Source organism: Eleginops maclovinus, chromosome 1, assembly GCF_036324505.1.
Source record: "Eleginops maclovinus isolate JMC-PN-2008 ecotype Puerto Natales chromosome 1, JC_Emac_rtc_rv5, whole genome shotgun sequence".
In the NCBI taxonomy this organism is placed as follows: Eukaryota; Metazoa; Chordata; class Actinopteri; order Perciformes; family Eleginopidae; genus Eleginops; species Eleginops maclovinus.
In genome coordinates, this window is record NC_086349.1 from 7392785 (window position 1) to 7414633 (window position 21849).

The following is a 21849-nucleotide window of genomic DNA, read 5'->3' on the forward strand; positions in this document are numbered from 1 at the left end:
ACACCTACTGGCATAGGTCGAACAGGAGCAGTTGGTTGTTTTTATAGAGGAAATATCCTGCTTATTTCACTGGTCACAACAGACATTCGCTAATGCCTTGGACCACAATGCACTTTAATTGTGCTGCGAATATTCATAATAGAGCAACTGCAATATCTGCCTTTAATCCTTTGAAATTTGGCTGCAATTATTACACTTCTTAGATTTAAGTCTAAATATAGAGCCTAAGTTACCTCTGGAGGGAAAAAGACTGTCAATTAAAAATACACTTTTTTTCAAAGCAATCCCGTGAACAAAAAGTGAAATATTAGGAATGGCAGAAATTAAAATGTCAATAATAGTTTTAATTGATGCATGTTACATTCAATACCCATTGTGATGCTCCCACACTTAATTGCATACATACATATTTTTTCTTGCAGATGAGGAATGCAACAGACAAACTTTTAAATGCCTTACACTATCATATATTTACATATTCATCCTCCGCTTCTGTACATGGCAAATCTTTAAATATGATCAAACGTCAGAGGAGTAACGTAGCATGTATGACTGATTGTATGTGGTTGCTTCGAAGCAAACTGAATGTTACTTTTTCCTTCCAAAAAAAGGCATGTGCGCAAAGCACCGTCATAGAAAGTGAGTCACACAGTTAGACATGACAGGTTAAAAACTCCACGACGCCTCGTCTTCATATTTCACAAGATAAAACTCTTCCTTCAGCAGGGTTTTCTTTCAAAATGCACAAAAGTACAAAAAGGACACGAAAGGTAACCAATGGGAATAGAAAAAAATCAACATAAAATGTGCTCAGTGCATTAAGACTTTCCAATATAACAAAGAGGAGTTTGACCTGTTCCATCGCTGTGATAAATAAATTCACATTGTTACAGGCAGACAGTGAAGAGGGCTGAATCATAACTGAAGTACAGTGAGTGAACGAAAAAAAGTGAAGCAAAAAAAAAAATGTTTGAAGGATAAACTGCATTTTTTCTGAATATATTATTACATAATAAGCCAAAATGCAAGCTATGTATAACACATTTGGCTGCAGGGAGTGAGTTGGCCTTTGAATAGATCACTGTAGATTTGTTTGGAGGAGCAGGACACTTCAACTGTGCCATAAAGGTTTGGAAATATGGCTAAAATATCTTTGTGGTCATTTCAAATTAGCCCGGCAATAACCATGTGAAAAATGAACGAAGTTCCGTAGCTAAACTCATTCTAATTAAACCAAGAGTAAAGCAGGAGTAGGGGCTATGTCTTGCGCAAAAAGTCGTCTTTAATTGCAGTGCATGGAGTTTTTATGGGGGTCACTGTGACTCCTTGTAGTGTGTATGAATCGACTGGTTGAACAAGCATATGTGTGTGTGTGTGTGTGTGTGTGTGTGTGTGTGTGTGTGTGCACGCGCACACACCACACACACACACACACAGCAGTAGGTTCTGAGATAAGATGACTGAGAAGGCTTTAGTTGTCAAAAATTACAACATAGGATTCCTAAAAAACAAATACAAATATATAAACAAATGTGTGAGGCCTGATGTGTGAGGAAGACTTCAGCAGGTGTCTGCATGTTGAATGATGATTTTTTTGTAACATTAGATGAAGGGTTAATTCTGTCAATCACTTCTTGAAGCCACTAATGCAGCAGGAGACGTATATTAGAAAACATTTTTTTATAACGCTTGCATTTCATTGAAGAAAAATCCACCCGAATCTGTTTGATTAAAACAAAAACAGATATGCAGATTTAGGGACACAACTCTATTACCAAAGCATCGTGAAAATCAATCGCATCACAGGATTTAGAGGACACTTTTTTACAATTTCAGAAAGGCCGACAGTGTAACTATTGCAGTTAAAGACGAGCAGAGACTGTTTTTTGCCACGAAGCATGATTCTAAATGGGGAGGTGGGGGGGCAGTCACTGTTCAGCTTCAAACCTTCAATGAGTGGCTGCGACAGAGAAATGCAGCTTTTCCCGACGTGGCATGGGTTTTTGACACTTTGCTCTCTGAGTCAAAGGCAGACAGTGTTGATATATGTAGTCATATAAATAACAAACAGTACAGTATAAATATAAAGATCTGCATGTGTGTGTGTGTGTGTGTGTGTGTGTGTGTGTGTGTGTGTGTGTGTGTGTGTGTGTGTGTGTGTGTGTGTGTGCACGCACAGTAAATGGTGTATGAGTATAGGACGAGAGAGTGTATGTGTGTGTGTAAGTTGTAATGTGCGCTTGTGAGCCAGTGTTAGGACAGGGCTGGGGGGGAGGTTAGAGGTGAGGCTTTCCCTCCCCCACCTCGTGGAAGAGCGAGGTGTAAAACTCTGGCTCCAGCTGCTTGTTGCGGTAACGCTGCACTATCTCCGTTATTTTCTGCTTCCGCCGCACGTGAGGCGGGTTGTACAAGTCACTTTCCAGACGCTTCCGTCGGCACACGTTGATGACCGTTTGCCGCACGAGGAACCCTGAGAGGAGGAGGAGGAGGAGGAGGAGGAGGAGGAGGAGGAGGAGGAGGGGGAGGATGGGGAGACGGAGGAGAAAACACACAAGGTTATCAGGATTAAGTCCTTTTAGTAACTGCTGAAACTATTGGGACAAAGTTAATATGCATAAAGATATATAGAGATATTTTATTTATTTTTGCTTGTGTATATTTGTGTTTTTAAAAGCAAGAAGAATGTAGGAGAGAAAACTCCCTCTGGAGGATACTTTGGGATTTTAGCCTTTACATACCATTTACATGCATAAAAAACGATATCACACACTACAGGAAAGGGAAAACTACAAAAAGCAACACAGAGCCGTTTTAAAAAGGCTTCAAACGTTGCCATGTGCTGGCCAAAATGGACATTACACACATGGAAAAGTAAATGATGTATTAATGGTACATTTACACTTCAGTAAAGGGGAAATGATTTAAAATATTCCTTTTATGGTACTGCTTAACACTCAAATTTTTCATATTTCACTAGTTAATCAAAATTGAAACATTAAAATGGATTAAATGAAGTTTGTTTCTTGAATTCCAACCAAAAAATATTTATTTGTGCATATTATAATTTAGTAAGCTTTATATGACTCAAGCAGAACAGGAGACTGTTATCCACTGGGACTTCTTGCCTCTGTTTTTTCTTGTGAGGAAAAAGGATATTGAGATGGATAAATAAAGAGAACCATGAGTTGTTACCTAGTGCTCTGCGGCTGACCACCATGCCGTCCACCAGGGGAATCACCATGCCGAATTTACCCACGGCCCCATGAAGCCGGATCCTGAAGAGTCCCGTCTTCAGAGGTTGGATGAAGATCAGAGGAACGTCCTTCTCTAGTAACCCTGACCTGCAGTAGGAAGAATTACAGGGTGATGCCGGACGATAACTTAATATAGAATTAAATGTAAGACACAGAGATGTTACAAAACACAGACAGACCCCACTTAGAAAATGGAATTCTTTCTCCATTTAAATCAGTTTGAGGTTTGTGGTCTGTGGTCCTTGGTATGCCAATCCAACTAACCAAAGTTCAGTCTTTCCAACCTTAAAAAGGATGGCTAAAACAAGCTGCCTATTAATGATGTTTGACAAAAACTGAATTTTCTTTTAAGCTACTTCACACTTCCTTATTTCTGCCTGCTTCTGCACACACTGCATGTTGTACTTCCTGTTTTGCACTCTTTGTTTGTTATCCTGCAAGTGACGGCAAACAATGTTTTTGCGGATATGCTTCTTTTTTCTTGAATTCAGTTTTACACCTGGCAGAAACCACTTCATGAACCATATGTTCTCCTTTCTTCCTGCAAAGTGTTTTGTCTGTGAGCGTCTGCATACCTGCAGGAAGTGCTGTTGCTCATGCTCGCCTCCAAGCCCGTGCTGGTTTCCGCCAAGAGATCAGATAGAGGGAAGTTCTCTAAAAACACAAACACAATGACGTTCATGAAACTTGATCCATTGGACACATACACACACAGAAAAAGAAAACATTCTACAGTCAAATGTTAAAGCTACAGAGGACCAGTACTTTTATAACAATATGTTTGAGAACAATATATATGTATACTTACAGATATCATTATTATAACAATAAATGCATTTTATTTATAGAGCACTTTTCTAGAAACTCAAAGACACTCTACAGAGTAAAAATTAGTTAAAAAATAAATATACAGTGGGGCAAAAAAGTATTTAGTCAGCCACCAATTGTGCAAGCTCTCCAATTTAAAAAGATGAGAGAGGCCTGTAATTTTTATCATAGGTATACCTCAACTATGAGAGACAGAATGAGAAAAAAAAATCCAGGAAATCACATTGTCTGATTTTTAAAGAATTAATTTCAAATGATTGTGGAAAATAAGTATTTGGTCAATAACAAAAGTTCATCTCAATACTTTGTTATATACCCTTTGTTGGCAATGACAGAGGTCAAACGTTTTCTGTAAGTCTTCACAAGGTTTCACACACTGTTGCTGGTATTTTGGCCCATTCCTCCATGCAGATCTCCTCTAAAGCAGTGATGTTTTGGGGCTGTCGCTGGGCAACACGGACTTTCAACTCCCTCCAAAGATTTTCTATGGGGTTGAGATCTGGAGACTGGCTAGGCCACTCCAGGACCTTGAAATGCTTCTTACGAAGCCACTCCTTCGTTGCCCTGGCGGTGTGATTGGGATCATTGTCATGCTGAAAGACCCAGCCACGCTTCATCTTCAGTGCCCTTGCTGATGGAAGGAGGTTTTCACTCAAAATCTCACGATACATGGCCCCATTCATTCTTTCCTTTACACGGATCAGTCGTCCTGGTCCCTTTGCCGAAAAACAGCCCCAAAGCATGATGTTTCCACCCCCATGCTTCACAGTAGGTATGGTGTTCTTTGGATGCAACTCTGCATTCTTTCTCCTCCAAACACGACGAGTTGAGTTTTTACCAAAAAGTTCTATTTTGGTTTCATCTGACCATATGACATTCTCCCAATCCTCTTCTGGATCATCCAAATGCCCTCTAGCAAACTTCAGACGGGCCTGGACATGTACTGGCTTAAGCAGGGGGACACGTCTGGAACTGCAGGATTTAAGTCCCTGGCGGCGTAGTGTGTTACTGATGGTAGCCTCTGTTACTTTGGTCCCAGCTCTCTGCAGGTCATTCACTAGGTCCCCCCGTGTGGTTCTGGGATTTTTGCTCACCGTTCTTGTGATCATTTTGACCCCACGGGGTGAGATCTTGCGTGGAGCCCCAGATGGAGGGAGATTAGCAGTGGTCTTGTATGTCTTCCATTTTCTAATAATTGCTCCCACAGTTGATTTCTTCACACCAAGCTGCTTACCTATTGCAGATTCAGTTTTCCCAGCCTGGTGCAGGTCTACAATTTAGTCTCTGGTCTCCTTTGACAGCTCTTTGGTCTTGGCCATAGTGGAGTTTGGAGTATGACTGTTTGAGGTTGTGGACAGGTGTCTTTTATACTGATAACGAGTTCAAAAAGGTGCCATTAATACAGGTAACGAGTGGAGGACAGAGGAGCCTCTTAAAGAAGAAGTTACAGGTCTGTGAGAGCCAGAAATCTTGCTTGTTTGTAGGTGACCAAATACTTATTCTACCGAGGAATTTATAATTAATTCATTAAAAATCCTACAATGTGATTTCCTGGATTTTCTTTTCTCATTTTGTCTCTCATAGTTGAAGTGTACCTATGATAAAAATTACAGGCCTCTCTCATCTTTTTAAATGGAAGAACTTGCACAATTGGTGGCTGACTAAATACTTTTTTGCCCCACTGTATATATAATTAAAATATGTAAAACAGACAATTCTTCTAGTATAGACATAGGAATATACATTAGCTAATTATCTTTTCGATAAGCATTAATACAAATATTTGATCTATCCAGGGTTTCTGTTTCTCTATTTCAGAATGTAATAAAAGATACATTAAAAAAGAATAAAAACATGCATATAAACAAAGTAGTTAAAGTAAGAATATGCAAAAGAATATCACATAAAATAGAATAGAATTCACATTTGTATACAACTATAAGAAGGTAAAATGTGCACAATGTACTATGATATACAACATGTCTGTATATTGCAATAATGACCAAACAATGCAAACATAATGTGTTACACATACAGTAATATACTTAATAAAGTATGTAAAAGTAACTCAAATGATTTAAAATAACTAAAAGTCTGACTATGTTAAACCTCAAGAACTTGTGTTAACAAGAGAAAAATGATAGAAAAAGAAAACCAATAATCTATGGAGACCATATATGATTTTTCTTAATGGAAAAGAGGGTCAAAGAGTTTTCGCCTACCGATATCATCGAAGCGCTCCACCCAGACCACGAACACCTTGGTCTCAGGACCCAGAGGTGGGAAAGACTTTCCAGTGGACGACCTCTTTGATTTCACCAAAGGACTCAGCTGCAGAAAGAGCACAAAACACAGCAAAGTAAAGCAAACGCCACATGAAACCATTCCAAATACGTATCAGCATACAGTTCAGATCAGAATATGAAAGACTTTATTTATCCAGGAGGAAATCCTGGAGGGTGTCTGGACAGTTTTAACGGTTAAGAATTAAATGAAATAAACAATAAATAAAATAAAACAACATATCAGAGTTAAAGTGAAAATGTCCAAAAAAGAACAAATAAAATAAAAAGAATAAAATATGATATAAACACAAGAAGTCAACGTTACCTTTTTGGCAGACTCCAGGTTTTCTGAATGGTTGGGGAACAGCTCCAGTGTGAGATTGGGTTGTTTGAGTGAGCCGGGCACGATGTCTGCGTTAGTGTCGGCCTCCACGGTGGAGTCGCTGTGCTTTGACGACTCCTCTGGGGAACGACAAAGGGACAGACGGCAACTCTGTCAACTGGGAAACTTATCATCTTCTTTAGCATAGGACACACTGGGCCATCTATACGAATTTAAGGAGATAATGCCGTCCCACAATTCCTAGCAACCACAACATTTAGAGTTACACACTATTTGACTTTTCCCCAAAACAACCGATTGTCACCGACAAACTAATATGATAAGTTAAGGTGCTTAGTAAGCATTTTCCCTATTCCATATCTTTCCAAAGTGCTGATATTTATCGGATATTGCAACAAACCAACAAAAATGACTTTGAAATGATAGGATGACGATCAAATAAAGTATACATTTCAAGGTGTTGAATAAGTTGGGAGGTGGAAGATAGATATTTTCTGAATAACATGTTTTAATGCCAATATGCAAAGTAGTAGTGAATACTGACCTGAATTCTCCGATAACGAAGGAACAACGAAGGCAATCTCTGTCAGAGCATCAGCGTAGTACAACACTTTCTTCTCCCCGTTGAACACTGAGCCTCCTGTGTCCTCTGGAGTAGCTGCGTCCTCTACAGTGTCACCAAAAATCTAAAGTTAGCATCGTCTTGGTTATTAGAAATATCCAACATGTAGATAAGTGGCAGTTATGTGCATTACCCGTTTGTTGGAAATCATTGCTGTCGGAGCAGGAGTTGAGGGACCAGCTGGTGTCCAGGTGTCCTGTCCAGCCCGGGTGGCGTCCCACGTCCACAGGCCAGCCCAAGGACAGCAGGAACTCCAAGAAATGGGGTTGGACGCTGGACGATGACTCCACATTCCTCAGGATCTGAGATTTTGCAAATGTTTAGGGTTAACATCGGCACGTTTTCAAGGTAAAACAGAGCCATTTCGTTCTAATTGTACTTAAAAGTAATTAAAAAACGGAAGCAGAAAGACTATACATCTTCCTTTGTAGATTGAATACCCATCTGTTTCGACTGCACCTTGCCCATTATTTAAAAATATAATACAACATTTTCAGATACAGGATGTAGCAAATCATAGGCACATTTTTCCACGTATTCTTCATAGAATACACATATCGTAAGTAGCTTTGGATAAAAGCATCAGCTAAATTAGAATCGGAGGATGAAACCCTCTTTATTTGTCACATACAGTGGGGCAAAAAAGTATTTAGTCAGCCACCAATTGTGCAAGTTCTCCCATTTAAAAAGATGAGAGAGGCCTGTAATTTTTATCATAGGTACACTTCAACTATGAGAGACAAAATGAGAAAAAAAAATCCAGGAAATCACATTGTAGGATTTTTAAAGAATTTATTTTCAGATTATTGTGGAAAATAAGTATTTGGTCAATAACAAAAGTTCATCTCAATACTTTGTTATATACCCTTTGTTGGCAATGACAGAGGTCAAACGTTTTCTGTAAGTCTTCACAAGGTTTCCACACTGTTGCTGGTATTTTGGCCCATTCCTCCATGCAGATCTCCTCTAAAGCAGTGATGTTTTGGGGCTGTCGCTGGGCAACACGGACTTTCAACTCCCTCCAAAGATTTTCTATGGGGTTGAGATCTGGAGACTGGCTAGGCCACTCCAGGACCTTGAAATGCTTCTTACGAAGCCACTCCTTCGTTGCCCTGGCGGTGTGTTTGGGATCATTGTCATGCTGAAAGACCCAGCCACGCCTCATCTTCAGTGCCCTTGCTGATGGAAGGAGGTTTTCACTCAAAATCTCACGATACATGGCCCCATTCATTCTTTCCTTTACACGGATCAGTCGTCCTGGTCCCTTTGCAGAAAAACAGCCCCAAAGCATGATGTTTCCACCCCCATGCTTCACAGTAGGTATGGTGTTCTTTGGATGCAACTCTGCATTCTTTCTCCTCCAAACACGACGAGTTGAGTTTTTACCAAAATGTTCTATTTTGGTTTCATCTGACCATATGACATTCTCCCAATCCTCTTCTGGATCATCCAAATGCCCTCTAGCAAACTGCAGACGGGCCTGGACATGTACTGGCTTAAGCAGGGGGACACGTCTGGAACTGCAGGATTTAAGTCCCTGGCGGCGTAGTGTGTTACTGATGGTAGCCTCTGTTACTTTGGTCCCAGCTCTCTGCAGGTCATTCACTAGGTCCCCCCGTGTGGTTCTGGGATTTTTGCTCACCGTTCTTGTGATCATTTTGACCCCACGGGGTGAGATCTTGCGTGGAGCCCCAGATCGAGGGAGATTAGCAGTGGTCTTGTATGTCTTCCATTTTCTAATAATTGCTCCCACAGTTGATTTCTTCACACCAAGCTGCTTACCTATTGCAGATTCAGTTTTCCCAGCCTGGTGCAGGTCTACAATTTAGTCTCTGGTCTCCTTTGACAGCTCTTTGGTCTTGGCCATAGTGGAGTTTGGAGTATGACTGTTTGAGGTTGTGGACAGGTGTCTTTTATACTGATAACGAGTTCAAAAAGGTGTCATTAATACAGGTAACGAGTGGAGGACAGAGGAGCCTCTTAAAGAAGAAGTTACAGGTCTGTGAGAGCCAGAAATCTTGCTTGTTTGTAGGTGACCAAATACTTATTTTACCGAGGAATTTACAAATTAATTCTTTAAAAATCCTACAATGTGATTTCCTGGATTTTGTTTTCTCATTCTGTCTCTCATAGTTGAAGTGTACCTATGATGAAAATTACAGGCCTCTCTCATCTTTTTAAATGGGAGAACTTGCACAATTGGTGGCTGACTAAATACTTTTTTGCCCCACTGTACATGCACACAGCAGAGCACACACAGTGAAATTCCTCCTCTGCATTTAACCCATCCTAGTACTAGGAGCAGTGGGCAGCTATTGTGCAGCGCCCGGGGAGCAATGGGGAGGGGGGATTGGAGGTGTCTGGTGCCTTGCTCAAGGGTACCACAGCAGGGCCTAGGAGGTGAACCGGGACCTCTCCAAGTAGCAGTCCACTTTACATATTTCAAGTCTGTTCGGGGACTTGAACCGGTGACCCTACGATTCCCAGTCCAAGCCCCTACTTACTGAGCCACTGCTGGAAATTAAATGTTATGCAGCGTATCAGTTATTTACTATCCTGTTTTATTTCTGTTGCGAGTCTCCTTACCTCCGGGCTGCTTTTCTGTCCGGCCCTCACATAGAAAATGAAGACGGTGTCAAATGGTCGGCATGGAAGCAGGTCCAGGTAGCTTATGTCATCAAAAAACCCAGGCAACGAGGACTCCAGGCCAATCAGATGAGGAGGTAGACGACTGTTGTTTGGCTCCTATCAATGATACATTAAAGCACACAAATTCTAAATGAATCATAATACCTATCCTGTACACGCATCATAAATGTTGTACAGAACAGAATCATTTTCAATAGTCCACGTATTTAAATGGAGTTCAATGCAAAAGTAAAGTTAAGTATTAGTAGCTGGAGGACTTTAAATTAAGAGTATTCTCATCAACCAATCATGTTTACCAACCTTGAGCGCCTCCAGAGACAGAAAGCCGAAGTGTGAGAGGAAGAGGCGAGCTGTCTGGAACTCCTGCGCGGGGGACGGGGGTTTGCAGTCCGTCTGAGGGTCGGGGTAAGGCTTGGACTTCCAGATCTCCTCGCTGTGTCGCTCCAGGGAGTTCTCGTACTCCATCTGCTTTGTCATCAGAGCCCGAAGCTTGTCATGTTGCAGTTCCAGCTAACGAAGAAGAAGAGGGTGGGCAGATTTTAAGACACCGTTGCTGATGAATGGCACCTGATTGGATACATCCAGCATTACCCCATGAAGACCCAGTCCAAACACTGAAGTGTGACCTCCTAAAGTCAATAAAAGTGTGCACCTGTGCTTCAAAACTATGTATCAAACATTTTATTGGAAAAAACAGCTAACCTGCACAATCTAATCCAATCCAAGAACAATATCTCTGCAAAGATTCCCTATTTTTGAAGCTTTTAATCTGTGAGAAGTGGTATTGATTCAACTCAGTGGTCACTTTTCACACTGCGGTTTTAAATGAAAAGCTTATAATTATTGCAAGGGTGTTGAATTGGATTGCAAAACCTTACACCATCTAAAATCATTGCATGTCTTCCACCAAACCAGTTGATTTGACCCCTTTTTTTCCCCCCAAGAGTCACCAAAGTGAACGCCATATCTCCAACAACTCACATGTGGGACATTACTGATCAGTGCATTTGTAGCTCTTGATTCTTCCAACCAGCCCATACAACACACCTGAGTTTGTATGATAACACATAATATGAGGGATCACTTCAGTCTTTAGTTTTATTTATAGCCATGACATCAAACAATCTTGTGCCTGAAGTAGAATGTAATCCTGTATTGATGAATTATGTGGATACAATGTCAATGACAGGGTTTCAGCAGGAAGCAGATCTCACCTCTTTACTGACAATGTCATCCAAGTCAGGAATACTGACGTCCGCTTTGACGAGAGGAATCTTATCCACCTCTTCGGGGAAGGGCCTCTGCTTCACGTTGTACTTGATGCCCACACCGTTGTTGGGTTTTGGACGGCCCTCGGGTACAAACACCTGCTGTCAGGTAAGAAACATTTTTAATTGATCAGACATACAGTCCGATACAGGATTTTTGGTCATCAAATTTATACACATGTGCTGCATGACACGTCATACACAAAATGGCACAAACAGTAACAGCCACACAAACTCATCATGTCAGTGTGGAAATACTTCAGTGTGAGTGAGGAAGATATAAAGCTAGCAGTTTGTAAGATCTGCATATTTAAATGAAGATTTTCAACCAGCTTTGTATTGTTGTTAATGGATATGTTTGAATTGGCTGTGTTTTATGATATTAATATGTTGTACTTTCTTGATTTTGCGAAGGTAAACTATAACAGCATGGGATATTCTGCCATTTATTTTCATTGGATTATATTTCTCAAGGGACCTCAAAGCACTTTTATTTAGAAATTTTTGTAAGAGTGTGAGTGAAAGAAGGTTTAACTTGGTGCAGTTTTACAGCACAACTACAAAAAGTGTAATAGTAATTGTTTCATAAAGCACACAATTAAATGATTCTGTCAATTAGAGCAAGAAAATTGGAATTTGCAGGTTAGACAAGAAACCAGAAAATGTGCAATTGGTGCATCTCTAAGTCCTGGATTAGTATTGGATAGTTATGATGCAGTAAACTACAGGGAGATCTCACCCTCTGATTGGCCCGAGCTCCTCTGGGTTGGTGGAAGAGCTGCATAGTCCAGGCATGTCTACCGGCCGTCCCTCTGATCAGTACTGTCACTGATGGACTCGGGTCTGTGGAGACGCAGATTTGATTTCAGTTACAGTCTCTACTTGTACATTAAATATGAACCAAGTAAGCATCGTGAACATCTCAATCTGGAGTAAGGTCAAAGGGTACTGACTCTGCTCGTTGCCGAGGGGTTGCTCCAGCATGGCGAGGATGACCGAGTTGTCCAGGACGAAGTAGCGGAAGTTGCTGGCTCCTGTGGCGCTGAGTCTGGCGTAGCGGATCAGGGTGTCTTCATTCAGCAGGCTGCAGGTGGAGGCGGGCCCGCTGGGGGAAGGGAAGGCCCCCAACACCTGCATGATACTGGGGGACACCAAAGCAAACTGGGTCAACAGGGAGGGTGAGCGATTTTAACTTTCCTAATAGCCATCTGTGTGGGAATTCAGCAGGAACTAGGTCATTGTATCAGCAGTAAAATAGAGCTACAACAACACGAAGAACAACAATACTTTATTAAATGCTTTGAAAACAAAACAAACCTGATATTCAGATGTCTTACTAATAACATTTAATTTGAATGTATTTTTAAATGTTTTAATCATTATATCTTTGATGTCATCACCCTAAAATAATTGTTTTTATAAACTTAAAAATCCTAATTCGACTCAGTGATAAAATGTGGTTCTTTATTTATTATATATTGTTGCTGTTTTAATGAAATACAAATAAATACATAGGTGGTAAAATGTAAAATGCTGTTGGATTGCTGTGAGCAGTGAGCAGGAGAGCATAGAGTTGTTTTGAGTTGACTTGACAGCTGACATACTGTAGCTCTGCAGGCTGTTTAACATTAGCACTAGCCGTGGAAATGTGCTTCTCTACAATAAACATCTGTCTGCTGGCTTGTCAACAACCATAGTTCAAATCAGAATACGCAGCTATAACTGAAGATAAGAAGGAGAAGTCATGGATGAAAAGCTGGTGTTCATTTCAAATTCAAATACACTGCTGTCTGGATGTCAACCCGACGGAAACGATGGAATGGTGATGGTGACTGTTTCATAAAGTTACATAAGTTTGAGCTTTGCAAAGACTTTCTTCGACTTAACATAGAACATCCAAAACGCATATTAAACAAACAAGAATCCAATAAATATGAATGACATTTTTTACTTTTTAAATCAAAGCACTTTGAAAATGGAGATTAGATATGTGGTATGCAGTGTTTTAACCATAATGAAATCTCACCAGGATAATGTGGCCTCAGCAGCATCCTTCACCCTCATTGAGGCCGGGTTGTGCTCCTTCTCCCCTTTATGTCGGACTTCCAGTTCCTGCCGAGACTTACTGCCAGATATTCCCAGCTCCACAATCTCCAGCACCTCTACCAAACAATCCTGATCCAAAACAGAACAATGATAAAGGGACGGATCCACAGAGTGTTCTTTCCACAAAAACGAGGCTAGGCATTAGCATCACTTCTTAATTGTTTATTTGAGAGAAATGTGAATTTTCTGTATGTTTCCGGTGGGTTTTTAAATTCTGTATTTACCTTCTCATCCAGCATGTCGGGGTGTTCTGTGAGCCACACGCAGAGAAACTGGAAGGCGGCTACAATCATGGAGTGGAGGTCTCGGGATTGGAGAGGCGCTGGACGGCTGCACTGGTACACGATGTACCCACATATAGAGCTGACGGCACGCTTACGGTCTGCAGAGTCCACTCCCACCTTTACCTGCGTAGAAAATACAGGTTTTTTTGGTTTTTTTACAGATATGGTATTCTTAGAACTAGCATTTTAGCTTGTTTTAAATGAAGTCTTAATTTTGCCTTGCCCTTTTCTCACTGTGCTCTTCAGCAATTCTAGGTTATGTAACATCAAGTGTCACATATTTGAATTTATAGCCAATTACTGTCCTTTTGACTCATTAAATATAAAAACAGAACAGTGTTCAAGAAGGTGCGCTATCTAACTGGGACCATTAACCAGCGAAATGTTCAGCTCTATCCAGAAACCTCTCTCATTCTGGTATTTCTGCTCCTGTGTTGACAGTTTGAGTCCCTTGTGAGGGAGTTAGAAATGTCTGACTTGACACGAACCCCCTGAAAGCACCATTATGTTTGTTCTGCTTGGCTAGAGTGTCTCGTTTGGACGGCGGGTGCACGGGCTAATTTGGACAAGGGGTACAGATCAAGTGGCAGAAAACATGTCTGTTTCTATGGTAACAGGCAATTCCAGTACATCGGATTAAAAAATAGAAGAGGTTTCACTGTAAGCCTTGAGCTTAAAGCAGGAAATAAAGGTTACCAATATAAAACAGTTGTTGTTTGTGTAGAGATAATGGTGGTTATGTGAAGATAAAATGTTTTTTCAATGTTTTGACAGGCTGTTACTTCACCACTTTCATACGTTTACTTTATAATGCTGCTTCTTATTTTTTACAAAGGAAGTACAGAGCATTGACTTGTAGCTGGAGATGTGCAAGTTTGCCTGCTGGGCAGAGGTGTCCTTTGGCAAGGCACAGAACCATGGAAGCCCCTGACATCCCTTGACATCCCCTGACACCTCTCGAGTAATGCATGTGTATACTGTAGGGCATTTATTTTTGTGCATATTTCAGGCCTATGTATGTGATGAACTGTAAATAACACCAAAACTTGAACACATATGACTTATTGTATTGAATAAAGGACTTCTGAAACTGATTGTTGAAACATTGGTGATCTAAAAGACATCCCCTTTTCCCAGCCTGGCCTGCCAGCTGTTAATGCTCTCAGATTGTTACACTGCAGTGTTCTGACGTTGTGCCTTTACCTTAGCGAGCCCGGCCAGCAGCTCCAGTGCAGCCAGTGAGATGCTCATGTCTTGCCTCCACTGGGAGTTGAGTCTCTGGGTGACCAGGTGGATGCTGCGCACCAGCAGGCCTGCCGCCGTATCTGTAAGAGCTAGACCATATAACACCCGGAAATACCAAACACCGCAAAGTGTAGAGCAAAGCAAGATTCAGGCAGCGCAGTTTGAGGCAAACAGCACAACAGCAAAACAAAAAAAAAGCCTTGGTATTAGTTTTTAAAAACATGCATTAGGAGTAGAGTTTAAAACCAACAAAAAATACAGGTAGTTGAAAAAAAGATGAATAAACCACTGAGAAATAGGGCCGAGCGATCAAGTTTTGACTGTGTGTGAAATATATTCTTCCAAAACTGACTTTATTTAAGTACATGCACAAAAAACAAAAAAACAAACACACTACATCGAGGGAAGACATCCAAAAAAAGTAACTTAACTTTTGGCGATGTTGATGCTTTGAATTGTAATATATTGGGGCTTATGTATTAAACTGGTCTAAGATATAGATCTGGCTTCATTTTTTAGTCCAAAAATCCCAAATCATGCTGAATTGGCTACAGTCTATGTAACAATTGTCTCCAAACCACCTCCCACTCTCAAGTCTGGCTGCTTCCTGTCCTGCAACGGGCCCCAGAAAAAACAATGGAACAGGAACAACGGGAAACCCTCTCCCCTCCCCTCCCGCTTCCTGCTGGACAGTCGCCCACTATCAGCAGTGTTCAGTCACAGCAGTTCACTTGTGGGCAAAAATGTAATAAGAGCAAAAAACCCTCACATCCTATTGTTCAACATATTCTTTAGTCAAACATCGCTCAGCCCTACTGAAGAAAGAGAAATCCTCACATCACTCAAAGAAGAAAAGAATTTAGCTTTATAAATCTGCAAAATAGCACAGCATCACGGCAAATAACTTTGGTATTACCTACAGAGACATTTTACCCAACGCTTCTTAACTCTGCATACCACTTTAACCACGTTAGCTATGAGGTACAAATTAGTTAACATGTTTGGTAGGGATAAACAAGCAGGTACTGATCACATGAAATAATATTCCAGCCTCCAGTTATGCACCATATGTCCAAAAGTGTTAATTCGGCAAGCACAAGGAAGGATATTAGTTTAGCGGCTGCGTGTCTTACCGTAGTCTCGCAGCAGGGCCTGTGCGGGGCGCTCAGAGTCCGGGCTGGTGGCCTCCGTGCTCCCCCCGCTGTTGAAGCTGATGCCGCTGTTGGTGCGGCTGTGACTCTGACCCCTCACGGCCATGTGGCTCCCGTCTATGCTCCCCTGTCAGCACAAAAACACAGCCATCTTCAAGTCCCTGACACTGCATCTGGCGTTATAAAAAGTTAATCGTTCATCCGAGCCTTACCGTTTCAGTCTGTGCACCTATGGACTCCAGCAGTGCCGAGTCTTGAACAATGTTGAGCATTGCACCTGAGAGGGGAAAGGTGACACATTATAAAACAGTAGATAGAGAAATAGGCTATTAATGGACTGTTTACTGAAAAATATGGACCAAATGTGTTAAAATATCATTTTGAATTAAGTATTGTTGCAGAGATATCCTGGCCTACAAATCCCTTTCTACAGATTTAACAAAACATATTTGGTAGAGATCCTCTTAGGAAATACTCACACCTCGATTGTTTTAATACAATTTGAATGATAATGACAATATGCTAAAACATATCGCAATTTCAATATCACTCAAAATAATCGCAATTAGTTATTGTTTCCAAATTATGCAGCCCTAGTGTCTAAGTTACATGTCCTTTGCCTGACTACAAGAACACTTTGCCATGTTACCTGCAGGGATTGGGAATCGATACCTCCTGAAACACAGGCGTCCATTAAGTAAGTAAAAATAAGAATAAGTAGAAGCAAAATAAATAGATCAGATACCCAGGATGAGCTGTGTGTTGGTGGGGTCCGTCTCAGTCTGAAGGGCTCCTATGAGGACATTGACGAGACGCAGCCTCAGGGACAGGAAAGACACGGGCTGGTCATGTGGCCACCCATCCTCCTCGTTGAACTTTCCTTCCAACAGAACCTAGAGCACAAAATCAACACAGTTAGGAATAAAGCTGCACAATTTACACATTATTTGGAAATTGCAATACTGAGAAGTGCATTATTCAAGTCGTAGCAAGCACAATATTTGGCTAAATATATGTTTAAATATAACATATTAACACAATTAATAAAACTCATTTGTTTGGTATGGTTCCTCTTAAAGAAAATCAGATCATTTTAATATATTTTTCAAATGATAATGCGATTTATGATGCAAAAATGATCAATCTCTCCAATATTGTAAATCATATTACACTTGCAAATGAGTGAAAAATAATTGCCATAAGTATTTTTTTCCAAATCATGCATCCCTAGTATGACTTGTTTGAAGTGGCTATATGGTCCAGGAAATATTACAACAAAGATGAATTAAACCAAGGCAATGACAACAACTAATTAAATTGACCAATAAATTAACTAAAATGCACAGAAACTAAAGCTGTATACCTCTGATTTGATGTTGCCAAAATGATGCGGCAAAGGCAGCATGGCAAGCAGAATGTTGATAGAGGCTCTCCGCAGGTCGGTGGGATTTACGTACATCTTGAATTTGGACAGCTCCCTGTTACAAGTCAAACAAATATCATGAGCTTCAAGAAACTTAAGACAATATTCCCCAAACATCATACAGTTATACAGTAACTCAAATATAAAATCCAAAACCAGTCTGACCTGTCCGGTACAATAGTCTCCAGGGCGGCTATGAAGTAAGGCACCACCACGTTGATGCCTTTCAGGTCGGTACAGAACAGAGAGGAAGAGTTGAGGATGATAGAAGCCAGAACTGGTCTGCAGATAAAATCGGAGATCTGGAGACCCTGAATCAGGACCATGTAGAACCTGCATGAAGACAGAAAGAGTTTTGTTTTTTTCGCAGCTGATGCTAGCTGATTTAATCGTTTTCTCTTTTGATACCCCTGAACATATTGTACTCTTAGCCTCATTGCATTTCAAATTTAGGTTAAAAAAACTGCAACTTGCACACTTATAGAATAAATGTATATATTGTGCTAAGACAATACAGTCTGTTTTAGAGGTGACATTTAAATTGGAACCTCAAACAGAAGTATGCAAGTATATGCAGTATTTCATGGAAAAGATACATTAATTATTTTCTTAAATAGCATTGTGAATAATGTCTGTTTGCCCCTTTCAATAACCCCTGTACATATTGCATTTCAATTTGTATTATTTTTAGAAAAACTGCAACTTCCTCACATCTCTTTATATAGTAACCCAAGTTTATGTTTTCATATTTTGTATATTATTTATTTGGTAAAACATTGATCTATTACAGTTTCCTCTAACTCATTTCGTATATTTTAGATTCTACAAACTGTATTTATGTTTCTAATCTAATTATTACATTGTATTATAGTTGTAACAAATCTGTAATGTCTTGTTATCGTGCTGCTGTAATTTGTATACAGTATCTACTGTATTTTATTCTGTAATAAATCTAATTGGCTACGTTACCTGGACAGGTAAACGGGCAGAATATCTTCTCCGGTCTTCTTGCTACAGAAGATTCGGCAGAGCGTCCCGCAGGCCTCCGCCCGTCCCGCCTCATAGCTCTCTGGGAACTCGTTGGCATCAAACATCGGGTTGGACACCATGGAGTCGGTGGACATTTGGGAACCCTTCCTTCTCAGTTCCAGACCTACTTGAGTGGCTATTGCTGTATAAAGGGAGGAGAAAGAGAACATGAAAGGACCCTGAATGGTAACATGGCAATTAGCACACATGCATGTATGAAAAACAAGGCAAACGTGTAGCTAATTTACGCACAATAAAATGAGGAAAAAGCAGACATTTAAATCACAACCAGAGAGAACCACTAACTTCATTTGAAAGCATTCAAAAGGGAACTCTGACACAAAGAGTTTACCGCCTATCACTAGCACAAAGTATAACCAAGTGCAGCATGCTGGTAATAAAAATAAAAATCATTTGCAAGGCCACAAAAAGCTAAATCCCTGTGTCAGCTTCCCTCGCTGTTGCATTTTATGACTCAGGTACAGATCATTCACTTCATGCATTGAGGCACCAAACCAATAAAATCAACTCAAGTGACAATACAAAAAGGGAAAATGATATCAAATAAATGCTGAACCTGAGGAGGGTCTGAAACTAAATAATAAGGATTAGTGTGACACGAAAAAAATTCAAAAATGAGAAAAAAACATGATGGCATTGTCACAAACTGGCAACGTTATGGTTGAGACAAGTGGTCAGTTGGTGAAACCCATTCCATCGCCTTTGGAGAAACGCTGAGAGAACGCTGGTGAAACGTATATATATATATAAATATATATATGACAAGCAGTGGAGCGGAAAACAATAGGCGATAATGGCGATGGATCATGAGGAACTTAACTGAGAAGCAGGAAGAACTGTCAACGAAACGCAAATCAAGTGAGGAAAAAAAAAGAGCTGCCGTTCCTACTTACAAGATTTATAAGAAAGGAGAATTTGGATAAAAGAGGCTGCAAGATAACAGAAATAGTGGAGAGACACAAAATCAAAGCATATCCAATATTTGGGGGTCAATTCATATCACGCATGAATTGTGGGTTTTTTTGTTCTCCTCAATACATGACTTTTGACCTACTATAACTCTTATTCAGACATGGTAGACACATGCAGGACACCAAAAAGAGAAAAATAAATGGAAAGCCAATAAAAGCCAAATTTCTATTCAAAGACAATGAACGTACGGGCTGAAATTGATCCGATCGATTTTATCAACAAAATTACAGTATAAAGTCATTAGCATATGGTTATAATTTATATAAGCCAGGTTTAAATAGTTGGTGGATGTAAATGGATCAGAATCAGATGGAAATCTCATACTAGGCCACTTCTAACCAAGCCCTCCACACACAGAAGTTACAGAGAAAATGGTTGAACAAAAAAAAAGGGATAGAATATCCCAACGCCATACGGTAACAAAAAGAAGAAAAACAGACACTTAAAAACTAATATAACTCCACAGAAACATGTACTCATGAACAGCGACGAGACACCCACCTGCCCATGCACTAATGTAACGCTATCAACCATCGGCTCGCTTCTTACCGGTCATGCTGGGGTCTCTGCCGAGGCCGCTGTGGAGCTTACAGTGGACTAGTGCCGCGTCGAAGAGCCACTGGCCGAACAGGTTGAGGATGCTGTTGACTTTTGGACGTGCCGGGGCCGGCAGAGGCCGAGACTCCCAGCTGGTCTGGTTGGGGCTGGAGAGCAGGGTCGGGGAGGAGGAAGTTTGCTGCTGCTGCTGCTGCTGCTGCTGGGACGCTTTGGTTGGTTGACTGCCACTGCCCTGTAGGGGGGGAAGGGACATTTGATTACAAAGACGATTACCACATTTGTGCAAGTTAGTGACATTCTTAATTTCCTTTGGTGGAACAGTTGTCAGTGCTTGCTCTGGCACTAATCTGAATAAAGGGTTAGGGTTAGGAATTTGGGAAAATGGAATGATTGTTTTTTGTATTTATATGTTTTTATAGAGAAGTTCCAAATTAAAAAGACTAAATATTGTATGATAAAACTTGAGATATTTACAATTAACACCCGAAATGATGACAGCCCTTCAAAAAAGGGAGAACAACATGTAAAGCATATTTTACTCATTCAATCTCTTTAACCAATATTTCATTAAACAACATCACAGCACAATCAAGTATCACTCTGTTTAAGCTAAATCGAGAAACTAAAGTGTGACAATAATGTATTAAGCCCCTCTGTCCGTAGATCAACCATAAAATGTCACATCAAATACAATAAAGACTTCTCTTTCTTATTTTACAGTAACTATACGTTATGCTTTAACACAAAACATACACTTACCGTGGAACTCTTGCTTGTGGTTTTGGTGACCACTGTGTGCCGTTGCTTGCGGCTGTGGGGGGGTGTGGTGTTGGTGATGGAGGGGGGCGGAGACATGCTCATTCTGTTGACCGGGGTGGGAGGGGCACTGTCAGATCTGGGACGTGATATACCTGTGGACAGGAAGTGAAAATCAGTGGGGATCTTAAGTTCCTGTTTTTCCCTCCAAAGCAGTGGGTAAAAAGATATCGGATTAGCGATCCCTTCACTTTTCAGTGGACAGAACTTGTTCAAATAAATCATTTAAAGCCATTTTACCCATTTGTATGTTATGAGAGATCAAAGACAGTACTCATTGATTGACATGCAAGACAATGGTTAGATGCAAATCAGAAATCATTGACATCCATCCATTTTGATTGACTTTTTGCCCTTGTTGATGATCTTGTAGGTTAATCCGAATGCGTGGAACATTTCATTTTAGTTGTTAATACCAGCACCACCGGTAAATAGACTCCATTGTATGCCCATCTCATTATATGATGTATCAACTGATGTGGGTACCATAAGAGAGCAGCACTGGAGAAAAAGTGAACACCCTCTCCCGTACATCTTTCTTTTCAACAGAGCAACCTACAGTGTGAGGAGAAAAATCACATTTTCTTTTCAAATCTTTAAACATGTAATACTGACAGACTTCCTCCAGCAGGATTTTACTCGGTCGGACTGCCAGGTATAAAAACTCAAAAGGAGTAAATCTGTTAAAAGAGAATAAATAGCTGTCAATCCTTTGAATCAGTATAGTTTTTTTGATTTTGTATGCAATTTTTTACTGTCCAGTACGGCTGCATGATTTGGAAAAAAATTACTTCTCTTTTGACTTTTTCTTATTTTCACTGATATTACAATTGCGATATGATTAGCCATACTAGAGGGATTGATCACTTGTGAAATATAATTCACAATATCATTGAAAAATCTAATAAAAGGATCATAGTGTGATTATTTTATGAGGCTCTTAACTAAATAAGATTTTTTTATGTAGTCCATAGAATTCATTTTGCAGGTCGGAC

The 21849-nt window shown here is 40.4% G+C and overlaps 1 protein-coding gene across 11 annotated transcripts in view; it reads right to left on the reverse strand.

Annotated features, from left to right (window-relative positions):
- Window positions 1-323: 323 nt before the first annotated feature.
- ralgapb (Ral GTPase activating protein non-catalytic subunit beta) overlaps window positions 324-21849 on the reverse strand; it is a 28550-nt gene continuing 7024 nt past the window's right edge. The window contains exons 8-32 of one of the 11 annotated variants that reach the window (XM_063874975.1): window positions 21341-21409; window positions 20798-20949; window positions 20030-20270; window positions 18428-18629; window positions 17624-17791; window positions 17399-17513; window positions 16781-16928; window positions 16248-16312; window positions 16018-16162; window positions 14843-14964; window positions 13580-13762; window positions 13276-13424; window positions 12203-12390; window positions 11989-12092; window positions 11196-11351; window positions 10963-11028; window positions 10282-10491; window positions 9919-10077; window positions 7466-7634; window positions 7255-7377; window positions 6693-6829; window positions 6305-6413; window positions 3830-3908; window positions 3193-3341; window positions 324-2470 (exon numbers count right to left, since the gene is read on the reverse strand). In XM_063874975.1, the coding sequence (XP_063731045.1) occupies window positions 2277-2470; window positions 3193-3341; window positions 3830-3908; window positions 6305-6413; window positions 6693-6829; window positions 7255-7377; window positions 7466-7634; window positions 9919-10077; window positions 10282-10491; window positions 10963-11028; window positions 11196-11351; window positions 11989-12092; window positions 12203-12390; window positions 13276-13424; window positions 13580-13762; window positions 14843-14964; window positions 16018-16162; window positions 16248-16312; window positions 16781-16928; window positions 17399-17513; window positions 17624-17791; window positions 18428-18629; window positions 20030-20270; window positions 20798-20949; window positions 21341-21409 (3602 nt within the window). In that variant the 3' untranslated portion in view covers window positions 324-2276. Of the gene's footprint in view, window positions 2471-3192; window positions 3342-3829; window positions 3909-6304; window positions 6414-6692; window positions 6830-7254; window positions 7378-7465; window positions 7635-9918; window positions 10078-10281; window positions 10492-10962; window positions 11029-11195; window positions 11352-11988; window positions 12093-12202; window positions 12391-13275; window positions 13425-13579; window positions 13763-14842; window positions 14974-16017; window positions 16163-16247; window positions 16313-16780; window positions 16929-17398; window positions 17514-17623; window positions 17792-18427; window positions 18630-20029; window positions 20271-20797; window positions 20950-21340; window positions 21410-21849 lie in introns of all 11 variants that reach the window. The other 10 variants (XM_063874895.1, XM_063874805.1, XM_063875381.1 and 7 more) reach the window with 10 other exon arrangements.